This window comes from Lissotriton helveticus, chromosome 6 (assembly GCF_964261635.1).
Source record: "Lissotriton helveticus chromosome 6, aLisHel1.1, whole genome shotgun sequence".
Taxonomy (NCBI): domain Eukaryota; kingdom Metazoa; phylum Chordata; class Amphibia; order Caudata; family Salamandridae; genus Lissotriton; species Lissotriton helveticus.
The window spans coordinates 787,573,186-787,590,678 of NC_136067.1; the positions used below are offsets into that span (position 1 = coordinate 787,573,186).

Consider the following 17,493-nt stretch of genomic DNA (forward strand, 5'->3'; position numbering starts at 1 on the left):
ATTCGCCACTGGGTGGCAGTGTGGGTTTGTACATGTTGTAACGGGCCATAAACTTTTCACTAGCTTTTCTGAACGTGCAAGGTTATTTTAATATGTGTATGCTTGTCTTTACATTATAATGTCACGATGTGTTTGATTTCTTGAAATTTAACGCGCTAGCAAAGCAGCCTAGCACGCCGTGATCTCGTTAGAGAGGTTATCTTAGAAATGTGTAGTTCATATTGGCCAATAGGCTGATGTTCTATTTTTTGATCCTCTTGTAAATATGTTGGCTTATTGTTTGCTTTGTGTTGTACTTCCATGATTATTTATTTTAGGTATTTTTTCTTTTTTATAGCGAAACAAACAGTTTCCATCCAAAGCATTTTAATATCTTTAAATTAAAATTAGCGTGATGTCATTTACCTGCTAAAAGTAACCCAATACTTCAAAGAGCATGGATGGCACTGAGACCAAAGCAATACGTCATTTTGAGTTACAGTATTAACTATGCCCAAACTTCGATATAACTTGTTTCACATCTTGCTTTGCACCGAGTCAGTGCCTGGGATAAATCATTTTTAAGTTTTAGACAGTGTCTCCATCAAACCACTCAAACGTTTGCTGCAGTTTGGCGGGTAAGACTATCAATTTCGGCCTAAGATACTCAGTTTTGCAATTATGCTTCTAGTTCTCTTTTCAGCCCTGCATTTGAACACCGGTGTGTAAAGCACACTTTGTGAATATTTCTCAAAGTGAAAATTCCTACTTAAGGAAGTAGTATTATTTCTATACATCTGTCATGTTGCAAGCTTCACCCAGACGGGGAACTCTTATAATGCCCGATGGATAGATAGCTCGGTGGCTTCAAGGATACTCACTGAAAAACGTGATGAACGGCTGTGGCGTGACGTATACAGTACGCCCGATATAAAAATTACCCTTGGGATGTAGCGATGTATAAGAAAGAATTTTGTACTATATGTAAAGTTTGTTTCTTTTTTAAATTCATTGATATGTTTTTGTGGACCTCCCTAGGAGTTCCAAACCAAAATAAACACATTGAATTGTATAATGACAAGTCCCACTGCAGAATGTCCCTTAGTCTCTCATTCTCACAAATAGTCATTCGCCTTGGGACCATCCTGAAGGACTGGCACATCCTAGCTGGTTCCCTTCACAATCCAGCTTCCCCCGGTTTAGCGGCGGGACTTTGGGGCTCCACCATTGGCTGCTGGCACTTGACATAGGGTGAAACAGGGGATCTTGAATTCTTCCCGAACTCTTGTGAGGTAGAGAATGCGAAACATGAAGTTAGTTTGTTTTAGATTCTTGGTGTGTAGCTGTAGGTTTTCTGGTTCGCTGCCAATCAAACCAGGCCCATTTAAATGTTATATAGTCGGGGATTTGGGGATTAAAAACTGTGATACACTGAGTTTAAGCTTGCTGGTGGGCTTGTTCAAGTAAAGTTTGAAAAACATGTTTTGTGTGATTGTTTACATTGCATGTATACAAGAGTTATATCTCTGGCATTTGCTCATTTAGCAAGAACAGGCCGGCAGCCGGCTAAGACCCTGGTGAAACCCTCCACCCTCCCAGTGATAGTGTCTCCGTTTGTGTAGTACTCTGTATTCATACATAAAGAATGAGTCCTCACTTCGCTGTTGCTGTAGTATTGTAATTCCATTTAATTAGCGCCTGCTGACGCTGGCGAGGCGTCGAAGCGCCTTTACGGCGAGTAGCACGCTAGTCCGGATCTTACATTAGGAAAACGGACATTAAATGCTGACCCGTTTCACTGGAGAAAAATCGGTGTACATCTTTAGCGGGAGGCGGGAACTAACAGAGCTTGCAAAGCCTCGCCTTTAGCAATACCGCCTGTCTAGGAGCATACAACAGAAATAGGCTTTCATCACAATACATTTACTTGATGCAGACTGTTTGCAAAGTGTGTAGTTTGTAACTGAAACCTGCTCCAGTCAGGCTATCGCAACACAACACACTGTGTTTGTCGCACACGGATGGAAAAAGTAGGAAAAAAATGTATGTTTTTTTGTGCCATTGCAGGCGGAGTATGTTCAACTCGTCACCGAACTTCGCATGACGCGAGCCATTCACCCGCAGATCGACGGCTTCCTCCAGGGCTTTCATTTGTTCATCCCTCCCTCCCTCATACAGCTCTTTGATGAATATGAATTGGTAAGAACCCGTTTCTGCATGCGCGACAGTATTAATGTGTAAAAATGCCTCTCATTCTGAGCCTGTGTTGCTGTGGGAGCATGCATGTGCACGGTAATGCGGTGCTCGTGTCAGCAAATTATCAAAGACCAGGACGGATGGCCGGCGCACGAGCGCGCTGCAGCGGTAGATCCTCATTTGGCTCCCTTGTCTGCGAGCCGCGCGCTGAACCGTGCCGGGGTTTAATTGGACGGCGCGCGGATAGGTGAGAGGGCGGTTGCTTTGCGACGGAGCCTTGGCCCGGGTCACGCGGCCGCTCAGGGATCGAGGGGCAAATCAAAGTCTCTATCGCAGGTTTGCAGATAGGGCCTGACCTCGAGCGCGCGCCATTAATTACAGAGCCTGTCGCGCCCGCGCTGGCCTTCTGTGAACACGTGTGGGCTTAATTCTCAAAGCATTTTCTATTTTTTAGTGGTTGATGCTTATTCCTGTTTTCGGTATGCCTTTCACCTGGCTACCAAATAATTGTCTATTATAGTTAGGCCCAGGGCTTTAAGTGGGATGAAAAAACTGGGGGGGTCTCTCAAAGGGTCGTGGCCAATGTAAATAAGGGCGCGGCTAAAAAACAGGTAAGCAAAATATCTGTGCTTAGCATAGTGCCCACACGACTTGTATTTTGCTGTTTCTGTCATTGCATCCAGATATATGATCCAACAAGTAACAGGATACCCGGTGCTTGAAATGGGCCGGTACTCACTGGTACTGAGTACCGGCACTTCTCGTTTTTACGCTCTGAGTACCAGCACTTCTCTGCTGCCAAGGAGACTACCGGTACTCATCAAAGGTAGGCTCATTGTTGCTTTGGCTCACGCGCACGTACAAGGCTGTCTGACGGCCAAAGCGTCTCTAGCCCAAGCTGAGCCACCTCTAAACAATTCAGCAGGGCTCATCTGCATAATGTCCGGTGTTCACCATCACGCTGTGTTTGGCGGAGCAGGGTCCATTCAGGCCCTGTTCTGTCAATCACATTCACACCATGGTGTGCATTTGTGCACACACTCGAATCCAGGCATCCCGCTGACTGCAGCAATTAAGAAAGCTACCTGAGATAAGGGGTGTAAAATGGCCTTTATCCCAACTGAGTCTTTTGTGTGAGTGTCTGTGTGCTTCTGTCTGGGTGTTTTCCTGCTTGTGTGTGCATGTTTGTGTGTGTGTGCGTGTGAGAGAAAAGCGAGTAAAGAGGAAGAGGACACTAGGGAGGTATTTTAAAGGACATTCTTGGAATTTTTTGTGTGAGCATTGCTGCTTGTTTCTGTGAGTGCGCAATCAGAATATATAAGTATTCGGCCACATAGTTGAAGTGTCTTGTATGTCTTGTCCTTTGCACCACCCCTAGCCCTGACCCACTTGCTACACTCATAGCTCATTTTAAGAGTACCTGCACTTATTTTTTTCCCATTTAAAGCACTGAGGATACCTAGAACAAGTCAGGACTATTGGCTTTGTCAATGGTTGTTAGTTGCATAAGATAAATAAGTAGCAACAATGGCTTGGATATAATATTGAAAAAACTTCCACTTAAAGCCCTGGTGACACCACAACAATGTTGCTGCTCCTGAGTTTCAAAAAGAGAAGGGAAATCCAGAGAGAAAATTACTCTCTTTAATGGATTTCCCTTCCCCTACAACGCTCACCTGGCATGACGTCATACCGTAACTTGTCCACTAGTTAGACGTCAGCAGTGTGAGCACACGCACATCGATGTTCCTGCTGTCGCTGCAGTCCGGAAAAAACCGGACCGCCTATGCCAGGGCACAAAACAGAGCCCGATAGAGACCCGTTTCGAGGTCCCCTTAAATAAACCGCCGGTGCTCAGACCCGGCGAGACCCGGCCCACTTAAAGCCCTGGTTACCCCCAGGCCTTTAAGTGGGATGAGAACTGGGGGGTCTCTCGAAGGGGCATGGCAAATGTAATTAAAGGCGTTGCTTAAAAACATGAAAGCTAAAAATCTGTGCTTAGCATTGTGTGTCAGCACTATTGGCTTTGTCAATGGTTGTTAGGTGCATAAAATAAATAAGCAGCAACTATGGCTTGTATATACTATTGAAAAAGCTTTCACTTAAATCTCTGGTGACACCACGGCAATGTTGATGCTCCTGAGTTTCAAAAAGAGAAGGGAAATCCAGAGAGAAAATAACTCTTTAAGGGATTTCCCTTCCCTTACAATGCTCACCTGGCATGACTTCATGCTGTACCTTCTACACTAGTGAGAAGTGAGCAGTGTGAGCACACGCACATCTATGTGCCTGCTGTCACTGCAGTCCGGGAAAAAACGACCACCTGTAGGGCACAAAACAGAGTCCAGTAGAGGCCCGTTTCGAGGCCCCCTTTGAAAAACTGCCGGTGCTCAGCACCGGGGAGACCCGGCCCACTTAAAGCCTGTTTACGGCATGCCGCTCATCTGGCTATCGAGGTCTGATTCATAAAGCATTTTCTCTGAGTAGTTAAGTCTTTCTCCTGTCTTTAGTATGCTCACAGTTTGCTATCAAAGTCTGATTAACAAAGCGTCTTCAATGAGTAGTTGATTCTTACTCCTGTATTCGGGAATGCCTTTCACCTGGCTACCAAGGTCTGATTCACACAGTTTTCTATGATTAGTTAAAACTTCCTCCTGTCTTCTGTGTCTCTTTCCACCGGGATATCAAGGTCTGCTTCTCAAAGCATTTACTATAAGTAGTTGAATCTTACTCCTGATTTCGGTATGCATTTCACTTGGCTATCAAGGTCTGTTTCACAAAGTGTTTTCTATGGGTAGTTGAGTCTTACTACTTTTTTCAGTATGCCTCACACGTGGCTATGAAGGCCTAGTTTACAAAGCATTATATATACATATAAGTAGTACCTTATTCCAGGTCTGAGAGTGAGTTCCTCGTGACTTTCCAAGTTTATTTATTTATTTATTTTGAAAGTTTTATATAGCGCGAACAAGATCTTTGCAGATATCAGAGCGCTTTACAAAGCGTTTTTGCTGTGGAGGGTTTTGAAGTGTTATTTTAATGTTGTTTAATAGAGCCCCTGGAATCCTAAACACACGTCAGGCAGTTTGTTGCATTCTGTAAGGGTACGTAACTCATTCCATTAGTGATGTGTCATCAAATATGGCCATTTTCTTTCCCACATTTGCCCCAGGTTTTGTGTATTTATGAGAAAGGGGGAGTTGCAATATAACTGTGCCACAACTGCCTATTTGCATTTATGAAGTAAGCTGATGGTTACGTTGTTTAATGGATACTAGAGGTTTCTACTATCATTTCTGAAATCGTTCTGAAGAACACGCGCAATGAAAGACCCAAAAGACAATTTCAACTTAGATATAGTTGAAGGGGCAACCAGGGTAGAAAATAAACTATTCTCTTTACCCAACCCAGTGTGCTAAAAATCAGTCAATAGACACTCTACAATGTTGCTTTATCTGAAGAATTCTGCTGGTGTTTTAAAATGTATTGTGACATTATTCACTGGATAACCTTTTTTAGAGTATATTTAGAATGAGCACCTCACTCTTTTTGTGACTGTTTTGTAACTATTGTTAGAACCTTTTAATAGATATTCAGCTTTCATTTAGTCACTTTTAGGCCACGGTCAATAATACTTTGTATTATTTTCTAATAACAGTATAGGGTCAAGATTCCTTCTATACAGATATGATTGATTTGCATCCCTTTAGAATACTTTAATTGGAATACACTATAAAGGGGAATGTTCAGTTACCCCCTTATGAAAATCTTCAAAAAGAAAAATACAGCAACTAAATTGATTGGAGCAACTCAGTAACATCATGAGACATAAAAAAATACTGACACAAACATATCATTTAAGTCACTGGAACACGGTTAAACTATATTTAAAATAGAACTCAGTGGTTAAGGCTTATAACCTCAGGCTTATAACCTTGTCATAGGGCAAATCATCTGAGCTATTACTTGTTTGGCGAGGGAGTCTGGAAGTCTTCTCGATCTTCCTGGCATATTGCTGGGGGGACGTTTTCTCCAAAAAGAGGCAATTAGACCAACTCGTAGATGATGGATGTCTGTCTTTACTGCAAACTCTGTGGCCTGCAGCATGAGACCATCATTCATTTTTGTACAAATTAACAGCTGTTACAGAGAGTATACTTTTTAATGATGATGATTATTATCATCATTACTATTCCTAGTAGGTCTACTAATACTAATACTTTGTGCGTGTGGAGTATATGTCCTCACCACTCTTTTAGTCCTTTCTTTTGCTTCAAAGCAAGTGACAGGAGAGTTACAAAGGTGAACGGGGGAGAAACCCTTGATGATTTAGTTCAGATGTTTAAATTGTTTGCAGGACGAAACTCAATCACACAGGTATGTATCCATCCTGACTGCTGGAAGTGTCGTGTATTTCTATAGGTTCTGAATCAGTCCCCCTATTCCTGACCCTGTTCTGGTTAAACTAACTATCAAGTTAACTAACAGTCAGCCCATGAGGCAAGAAAACCCCCATGATGCAGATACCGTTATCTGACGCAGTCACACTACGGCACAGGAACGTGTTATCTGATTAGGTCATAACGCTTGAGATCTAATTAGACAAGCGACATTCCTCCAGCCCCTGATAAGGCATACGACGTTCTCATAACAAATCAAACCTATGACAACCTGGACAATCCGTGCGGCCATTGTTTTGATTTCACAGAGAACTTTAGTAAAGAATGTGCTAACGAGCAAGTCGTATGACATCTTTATTGACGTACCTATGTCCATCCTTACGTCAATCTCGGCACCTTTAAGGTATAAATATTGCCGACCTTGCCCTATGCAAACACACGCGTGGTGACAAGACGGAGCAGCCATACTTGCCGAAGCCGAGAGCAGAAGCAGACCCCGCTGGCAGCAGCCCCGCCTTCCTGACGCGCTGAGAGACGCGCTGCTATCTCAAGCCGAGAGACCCAGCACCGGCGCTTTCGGGCAGCCCTCGCAGGCAGCCTGGAATATCGAGAGCAGAGAAAGAGATACCATTCCTCATCCATCCTAACTTCCAGGTACAGAACTGAATAACCCCTCACAGAGAATTCTTTAGTTATTCACTTGGCAAAAACAAACTTAACTTAAACTGTAACTTTCTATTCCCGCCCACGCATTAGACTTAGGTCAGGTACACGGGGTAGGCGTATTTAGAAACACCAGTTGAGTACGTTTAGTCAAATGTATATGTGTATGTAAATATATTTTAATCATTTTAAACATCATATGGCTCAGAAACCATATCAATGTTTTTACAGTATTACTTTATACTATTGCTTTTAATGTATGCACTTTACTTAACTATAAGTATTGCAATAATATCGATCCATTTCTCTTGTACGAGAAAAGAGACTGATCAATAAATAACATCTTTTATTGAACACGCCCGTCTCTTCCTTTTCTCTACATTCTGATGAGACTAAGAATGCACGTACTGACTGAGTAAAATAATTGCCTTGTGCTCACACGACTCTCGAGATTGACTCTTGATTAGGGGAGAGCAAAGTTGTCATGTTCTATGGTTGTCAGAAACTAAATCCCTTCTTGTCTAATCAGGGGAGTTAATTCCTTCCTTGAACATTCGAGAAAGTTTCTAGCGAACTCTGAGCTACGCTGGCAAACCCAAAAATTAAGTCTAGTATCGACAGTAGTAGACCTAGTTAACGTCTGGTCTAGGCCTTTACTGCTGTAGGTATTATTCCAATGCGCAGAGCCTATTGGGAAAATAGGAGCTACACTACATGGCGCCCAACGCGTTTGGAAAGGGCGATAAAACTAACGTAAGACATTTAGAGTAACTCAGTCGTGCTTTCTCACTCAGACCCCTTTTCCCAAATACTCCAAAGACGTCTGGAGTGGGTGAAAGGTTATATCCTCCAAAACCTCGCAGGAGGGAACTCCTATGTATGGTTCTTGGTCAAGTCAACGTTGAAGGATAAACAGTTCCAAAATATTGTGCATCTAATCTTTGTTCCATAAAGAAACCTGATCTGCAAACAAACATAATACCATCCTGTCTGTAAAATGGCAGAGAGTGATGATGAAAGAGAGGCAGTTAGATTAGCAACTGAACTCGCAGATGCTGATGCTACCATGCAAGCAGCAGACGCGGATATAATACTCATTCCGGTCATTAAAAGGAGATCTATAACCTTAAAACTTATAGAAAATGGACTGACACCTAGAGGTGGCACAGTCATATTCGTAATTGAGGCACACGAATATCGGCAGACAGAGGTATACTATTCATGGATACATTTTCCAGCAGCAAATGCTGTAACAAAGTACTTCCACTATTACAAAGTAGAGGAACCTCCTGAAACGTACACTCCTTTCGAGGAGGTGGAAGTACCACTCAAATTCCAAGAGCATTTGCTCTTATTTGATGGCGCCCTAAAACATAACAATCACATTACAAGGCTCGGTCCTTTAGGAAGACCAGGAGCAACGTGGCCGGTCTTAGCCGGATACACACCACATCCAGACATCGAAAGAATGCCTGCAGCAGAGCTGTTAATACAGCTAAAACAACTACTAAAAATTCATAGACAATTAGTTCAGTATGTAATGCGGACTTCAACAATTCAGCCAGCGATTAAACTTCCACAGCTGACCCCTCACCAGGGGAACACAAATAAAATTACAACACAGAACATCCAATCCTGCCTAGGTAAAGTTCCAGCTAAACGGGAACAAATACCATTCTGGTTGGCACAGAAAATTACCCAAATAGAGGCGGTGTTTCCTGACACCACCCCATTAGAAAAACACAGGATTCTGACTATATGTCTCCCAATGGGAATCGCACCACACATTGAGGACTGTGACACTTGGGGTACAGTCTTTGCTTCCATCTACACAAAAACGCACGGTGTTCCATCCATTTCGGTAATACCAGATGTGCTAAAACAAATTCAAGATGAATACGGTCCAGAACCTGCTTTAACCCTTGGTATGAAATTACTAAAAGACTTCAAGCAGGTCTCGGCTATATTATTAGCCAACATAAAAGGTGAGGCAGCAAACGTGGCGATCCGCCAGAGGTTAAAAGAGACAGATATAGCAGACCAACCAGCTGAAATTGCCAGAATCGTAGAAAAATCCTATGAAGAACTAGGCAGAGATAGTCTAGGTGGAATACCAGTAAAACCGCAGCTGACTACAAGTCCAGAAAAAATATTTTTAAATAATAATAATTCACCAAAAAAGAACTGGGATGGAAACAAACAATCCAATCCTAAAGAAAAGAAATTCCAGTCCCGAGGAAGGTCTCCTAGGCGAAGAGAGAAATCTCCAAACCAAAGACAGAGGTCACCGCAGAGTGACCCCTCGGGGAATAGATATAACCTTAGAAATAGGGATAATATTAAAAAACCTGATAGATATCAAGACATTGATACACGTCCCTCTCAATCTTTTCAGACTTCCTCGCAGAAATCGGAAAGAAGAGGACGATCAGAAGAGCACGCCAAGTCCAAAGACAAGGAACCTGCTCAACTAAAAAAGAAATTACAATTTCCAAAAAAGAAGGTAGCCAGTATCAAGGTAGTTAAAAATGCCGAGAATACTGAGGACACAACTGAAAAACGGAGAGTGGGCTCAGACGATGCTAGACAGCGCAGCAGAGGTGAACATAGCTCGCAAAGTCCTTATGAATCATCTGGAGACAGTGGACACGAATGAATACCTTCAAGTGGAAACTGCAGACACCAGAGTTAGCAAGCCCCACAAGATATACGAGATAACATTACGTATAGAGGGAGATAAGACTAGGAAAATAAGGGGACTATTTTGGGATAACCTCTCAAAGGGTTATGACATCCTTCTAGCTGAAAAAGACTGGCCACCAGAGTTTGTCAGGGAGTGCCCTCATGGCGAAGAAGTAATTATGCCTGCCTTCTCGAATCAAATCCCGATTCATAAAAAATACACACTTGCTAGAAAGTGGGCAGTGGCCTTAGCACCTGCTTTATATAAAAATCATGTAGGATGGGATGAGGATTCTCCTCCTCACAAAATCCAGTTAAAATCACAACCTACTGCACAAAGGCAGTACCCAATTAAGCAAGAAGCTAAAAAACAGGTAAATGAAATAGTAGATCAGCTAGAATACCAGGGGGTGGTTGAAACTTGCACCTCACAAATGAACAATCCTTTGTTTCCGGTCTCCAAACCAGACAATTCATATCGTCTAGTTTTGGATTACCGACACCTTAACACATGTTGCAAAACCTTTGCAGTGCAAAACTCACACAGTGCTGCACTAATGAATAACATAGTGCGCAAAAAATACAAAACAACCTTGGACATCTCCAATGGATTCTTTTGTCAAAACATAGCACCAGAGAGCAGATATTTAACTGCATTCTCAGTAAATGGCACTCAAAAACAATTCTGTCGGTTAGCCCAGGGGTACAAGAACAGCCCGGGGGTATTCTCAGCGAGAGTAACAGAATTACTACAACTATATGATGATGAAGCATTATCTTATGTCGATGACATTTACTTAACAGATGATGACTTGGAGACTCACTTGAAAAGAGTGAACACCATAATACTTGGGTTCGCTGCAGAGGGTTACAAATTCAACTTCAAAAAGTCCAGAATTGCCCATCTGACAGTCCTATTCTTAGGATATGAGTTATCAAGTGAAGGCAAAAGCCTGGCAGACAATTTCCTAGAGAAATGTGCCGTAATCCAAGCTCCTAAAACACTAAAAAACCTACAGTCAATTCTAGGCTTCCTAAATTTCGGAAGAACATACATTGCAAATTACGCAGAAAGGGTCAAACCCCTTTATGATCTAATTAAACCAGACTTTAAAAGATCCAATTGGACTCAAACACACACAGAAATTTTGACATCCTTACAAACAGACATGCTAATTAAAACAAAATTAGAAACACGTGATAACACACGCAACCTTGTGATCCGAGTCATCCCAGGGAGATGCGGATTCACATACCTGACCTCTAATGAGGGAGAAACGGTACCAATTGCATTCAAATCACACATGTACACAGAAGCTGAACAGAAATTCAGTAATACAGAAAAAATAATTCGTGCAGTTCAAACCGCAATAGCTAGAGAAAAAGACATAGCTGACGGTAGACATATCACAGTCAGAACAGCAGAATCAGCCTTTGAGGCACTAACAACACCGTGTAATTTACCAACAACAACATTGAATCCGGAATGGATACAATGGGTGAATTCAATCACAACGGACAAAGTATACTACTACTTTGATCCAGAACTAGAAAAATTAAAAAATCTAAAATATGAAAAGACGTATCCTCTGCCAATCGACATTCTGCCTCTACGACATTACGCCTGTGTAATCTATACAGACGGACATGCTCAACCCTCCGTTTGGGGAGAACATGCATACAATCCCACATGTGAGATTACAAAAGAAGTGTGGCGCGGAGGTAAACTAAGACCTCTATTAACAAAATCACACTCAGTAGAAACTAATTCAGAACTACAAACTGAAATAATAGCATTAAAAATGGCGCTGGATAATGCGGATCGCGAATTCCCGACACTTATAGTGTCAGATTCATATTACTGCGTCAAAGCATATAACAAGGATTTGCAGACATGGATTCAGAACGGTTACAAGGATGACACAGATGCACCAATAAAGCAGAAACTGCTCTGGGAACAAGTAGCTCTTTTGAAAAAAGAACTACCAAAGACTCACGTGACACACTCACTGAGTCATCAGCGTGATGGCGTTCACGTTGTGGGGAATTCATTGGCTGAAACAGCCGCAGCGGCAGCCACTAAATCGGCTCCCGTAGATCGAAAAAAGCGTACATTAAAGTACATTGACGGTGAAACATTGCTGGCGGTGAAAACGTCATCAAAAGGCGACTGCTCAGCGTTACCGATCAACTATCCACTCAATTATACATACATAATCGATGCAAACTCCGTCCCTTTTGCTCGAATCCCTGGAGTGGGGGATAGAGTGATTCCAAACATGGACAGGAGAAACTTGTTAATCGCAGACGCACACATGGGCGAGGGTCTCAGACACCTTAAATTAAAAGATTCTCTGGAAGAATTACAATCACGGTACTGGTGGCCAGGCATGAGCCTGCACTACACCATGTTTGTAAAAAACTGCCCAAACTGCAACAGAGATCGCAGTGGGGAGAGAAGCAGTTTAATACCTCGTCGTATCAAGGCAGATAATATCACCAGTAAAAAGAATGGCTTGCGATTAACATATACAGGCTAGTTTCCACTTATAATGTAGATCCACAGCACTCGGCTGACGTCCGGACTATTATACAAGATTTGCGAGTCTAAATGGCATATACGCTAAGAGCATGCTACGTTCGACCATTGTTTTCACTCAGGCAATCCAGCCTGGGGGGGAAACATGGCCAAATGAGCACAGCCCAGCGGGAATCTTCTCACTTCCTTCCTGAGGGTACGGGATGGTGTAAAGAAAAAACCAAGGCAGAAAGCAATCTATAATAGAAAGGATATTAGGTTCGGGAGCTGGGTGGGTCAAACATCTAATAAGTGTCCAACGTAGTCTAAATAACTTGCCAAGAAATTCTCTGAAGGGATTCAGTCCGTACGAATTATTATTCGGAACTAGGATGTGGATCTCTGACCTTGATAGTCAGACTTCAGTGGTAATAGAAAAAACCTTTGATGTCAAAGACCGTTTGGCTATTCAGCAGGACTTAAACAAAACAAGAAAAGACCTGAGCAACATACAGTTGAAACAACAGCCAACAACCACTGAAGAATCACCACCTGTCCCAGCAAGACCTGTCTGGATTCCAAAAGTCGGGGATCTAGTCAGGGAGAAGATCGCGGTAAAGAAGGAATTTGGGCCTTCTTACAGAAAAGCAGTTCCTGTCTTGTCTGTCAACGGGACAAGATCAGTTGTACTACCGCCACTTGCTGGAAAAAAGGAGAACAGAGTTGTATCCATCGACCTGGTAAAACCACAACATGTGGCCGATAACAAACAGTAGGCCAAGTGGACTCCCAATAAGTAGCAGAACACCAAGGTTTGCTACCAGTACAGAGGTCCTAACAAAGAGGCTCATCACATTCGAAACGCCTACAGAAGAACAACAAGGACTATGCAACAATGCAATAGAACTAAGACCTCTGAAAACCCAAATAAAAACATTTAGCAGAGACACACCAATCTACAATGAAGTACCAAGTGACAATGCAAGAAACAAAAATCCTGAAGCAATTGGAACAATTGACAGAACTGCATCCGGGTACTTCATCAACTTCGATGATTCCTCTGAAGGCTTCAGTGAATCAAAGACACAGCCATCATCAAAATCCTTTAAAGACAAAGCGAAGGAACTTTTGAAACAACTGAAAGAAACATATCTGGTTTCTCCATGGATTGAATTTTGGGTGGGTTTTGGTGCATTTATCCTCATACTTTGGCTCATCATGGTATTTACTTTGGGACGCTTCATTGAGGGAAAATATGCTAAAATGGACACAGCAAGTCAGAACATCAACTTGGTCCTCAAACCACACACATCTTCACACGTCGAGAAAAGAGAACTTTCTTCAGCCAACTTCACAGCCAATCCTATACCTGGTGGGGTAGCCTGGGACAACACTGACTATGAAATTTATGGTCCGCTCGAGATCCTGAAATATCCACACCAAATCAAGATCTCCTTGAGTGACTTTGCAAAACCAAACTCATTTGCTGATGATTGGGACTTCGAAAGTATTAACAACATGATGTCTGACTTAGTAATGTCTGCTAAATTTACAAAACATGATTATTTGCAAGGTTCTACAAATTATGATAGTATGTATTGCAATAACCATTATGGTAACCATTTTTTACATAAATCTGCACAACCTAGAAATGTTTTAAGTTATAATCAATGGGAACATTGTGCTACACCTCCAAAAGGGAGCTCTAGAACCGTGTATGACAAATATTCATATTTTTCAGGTTTTAACATAAGTAATGCTGAAACATTTTATTTTAAATTGTCAAACAAGACAGGGATGAAAACCATGATAACCAACACAAAATTGATATATTCAGATTCTTTCTTCGAAAAAATTAATACATTTGGATTTGATTATTGGGACAAAAATGTTGATTTGAAAAGTGTTTGGGGTACAAAAGAATGGCAAGTACAGGGTTTAGAAGCTTTGTTTAGAGCCTGCATGATCCCAGAACAAATGATATTTTTAAATGACACTGTTCAACAAACCACCTGTCTTGGCTTAGCCAAAATCAAAGATTTAATTAAACCGTCTATTCCAAAGCCAACAATGTTTAGCAATAGCTCTGATACAGATGAAGAGATAGACGTAAACCATATAATAAACCAAAACAGAACACATCCTGATTGGAAACAATGGTTGATCTGGCCCACAGATACAAATTACTGTCAAGATAGATTCCTGAATAAAACACAGGGTTTCAAAATGACCAGGCCAGACCCTAGATATCCCCAAAGACATCACCCAGGGATAATAACAACCTACAGTGTGGGCAAATTATGCCTTCAATGGCTACAAACTTCCACACTGCCTGAAATTAAGCAACACCTAACTTTACTTACTGATGGTGCTGACTTGCGTGATTTCATACTGGGACCACGCAAACAGCGTCAAAAGCGTTTCATAGCAGCCTCTGTATATGCAGCATACAATGAGGCCTGGAAGGTTACTCAAATTGAGACAGCAGAAAGAATACGGGAAATTGACCGTATTAATTTGGAAAAATCACTTTCTGTAGTGGACAATGGGTTAATGACTCTGTCCTCCAGAATTTTTTCTTTGGACAGCATTGTGTCTTCAGCAATCGATATATTATCGCAAGACTTACTGTTATTACAACATGGTCAGTCACAATTGCGTTCTATTGTACAGCTTGGCTGGACGTTACAAAATCTGCGTTCAGGCTATGTGCCTTGGCGTTTAATCAACACAACGTCACTATTCCAAATCTTTAACCTTACTGATAGACAAATCGGTATGGCGCAAAAGGGTGCTGATTATACAATCTTGAGCATTGAAAAACTAGAAAGATTACCAATGACAATGTCAGAACGACCTGTCAGTGAATGGATAATCCACGGAATCATAAATATTCCAATCTCAACCTTCAGGCTTCAATACTGCCAAAAATATATACAGGCTGGCATGTACGAGAAATTGGGAAAGGGGTACCTTAAAACAACTTGGAACCTGCCCTATTCACATGCATGTGTCAGTAATAAAGGACAGAAAGTGTTTCTTAGTGGCAACAATTGTGCTATGTCACTAAGCGGCACGCTTCTGTGTAACGGTATTAGTTTGCACGGAGCCTGTGAAGGGAATTCATATAACCTTTCATGTCACCAACAAGGCGCACCTGCAACTGAAATAGAACCATTCTTTCAAAGACTCTATAATGGGAGTTACATTCTTATTGTAGACCGCAGATGTTGTAGTCTTATGCCCGGGACTCCTTATCTAGTCACTACAACGGCGAAGGTCAAGTGCTGTGGACGTTCTTTATTCCCCAGCTCCTTTCCAGACAGGGAGGCAAGGGCATGGCCCAGTTTGAAAATTACTTCTATTCGAATAGACACTTTAAGCAGAATGAAAACAGTGCTTCTTCAGACGCCTACAAGGCTCACGTCATCCAAAGAAACGTATGATCTACAAGTCGCAAGGACGACTGCAGAGATACATACATTATTATCAACTAATTCCCCCGTACATTTCGCGGAAATCCTAAGCGAAATCTTAAATATTTCTGATACCACTGGGGTCTCAAAAGTATTTAAGACAGTATTTTCGATGGCATTAACACCATTCAAAGCCATACTGGGTATTTTTCCAGATTTCGTCCATTCGATTTTTGGCGGACTTCCCCTGATCCTGGGACTAATTGCAGGAATCCTATTCCTAGTCCTTATTTTTCGTTATGGCAACCCATGTCACAGATCAAACTCTCGCGACAATGGAAGATACGATCCTAGCCATTGGATACCGGGACCGGATATCAAAAATCCTGGGAATCTCCCGGCTTAGAGACCTAAACATGACTTGGTTTCTATCATTTCGACCAATGTGGCAAAGGTGTGTTTTACCTGTACTAAGGTGTCTGCTATGCGGAGAAGAATGCGTGTTAGACACCTGTCTGACGCTACAATCGGATGCGCCAGTGGATGCAGATACACTGTTGGTTCCTACCAAGGTTCACGCTTTGTGCTGCCCTCAAAGGCTGCCAATCCTGATGACGGCATTCCTGGAATCTTCACCACTACGATTGAAGAGTAGTGAAGTTCAAGATGAAAGCAACATCGAACAGGTACGACCTTCTGTCAGCAATGCGAATCAGAATGTCAATGGAGACAATCATGCGCATGAATGCATGGTTACCCCTATTTCCGACTTAGTGGAACTTTCCCATGAAGCTGTTGACAGTTTTTTCGAAAGCCTGAATGATATGATGTTCTCTCCGGAACAGAAATAGAGACTTTTGAGTAAACTCGCACACGGCGTTCCCTGAATTCGGCCTTCAACTTTAAAAATAAAGTCACATGAACAATTCTTCCCACCAGTTCACGGACAACAATTTTTTAGCAGCCCCAAATTATTTTTCCCAAATTTTTCGGGACACTTATCTTCTGCTTAAAGTAAGAAACTATTCCTAGAGAACTAAGATTTCTATTTTTAGATACTTTATAAACTTTAGTTGCCCGCTGGGATGTTCATAAATATTTTATTATGTGATGAAATGGTCTCGAACTTCCTTTCTGTATAGCCATATTAAGAGCCATTTCATGTGTATTTCTCATATACCAATAAGCAATAATGCATAAAAATGCGTGTTTACTTTTGCATTTAATTCATAGCTTAAGTGCATACAATATATATGACTGCAATTTTTCAGTATATTTGAAAATTTCGAAATGCATTTATGTATTTTGGGGTGGTAAGGTATACACTATACTCTATAGTATGTTGTACTATGTTATACTATGCATAGATTAGTAGATATGACCATAGTTAGCGTGGAGTGGGTGTTGTGTATTTCTATAGGTTCTGAATCAGTCCCCCTATTCCTGACCCTATTCTGGTTAAACTAACTATCAAGTTAACTAACAGTCAGCCCATGAGGCAAGAAAACCCCCATGATGCAGATACCGTTATCTGACGCAGTCACACTACGGCACAGGAACGTGTTATCTGATTAGGTCATAACGCTTGAGATCTAATTAGACAAGCGACATTCCTCCAGCCCCTGATAAGGCATACGAC

General features: G+C 41.9%; 1 protein-coding gene across 4 annotated transcripts in view; it reads left to right on the forward strand.

Annotated features, from left to right (window-relative positions):
• HACE1 (HECT domain and ankyrin repeat containing E3 ubiquitin protein ligase 1) overlaps window positions 1–17,493 on the forward strand; it is a 302,230-nt gene that overhangs the window by 191,425 nt on the left and 93,312 nt on the right. For 2 of the 4 annotated variants that reach the window (XM_078648310.1, XM_078648311.1), the window contains exon 20: window positions 2,047–2,178. The exons of the other annotated variants lie outside the window; for them this stretch is intronic. In XM_078648310.1, coding sequence (XP_078504436.1) covers window positions 2,047–2,178 — 132 coding nt within the window. The remainder of the gene's footprint in view (window positions 1–2,046; window positions 2,179–17,493) is intronic. 4 annotated transcript variants of the gene reach the window in all.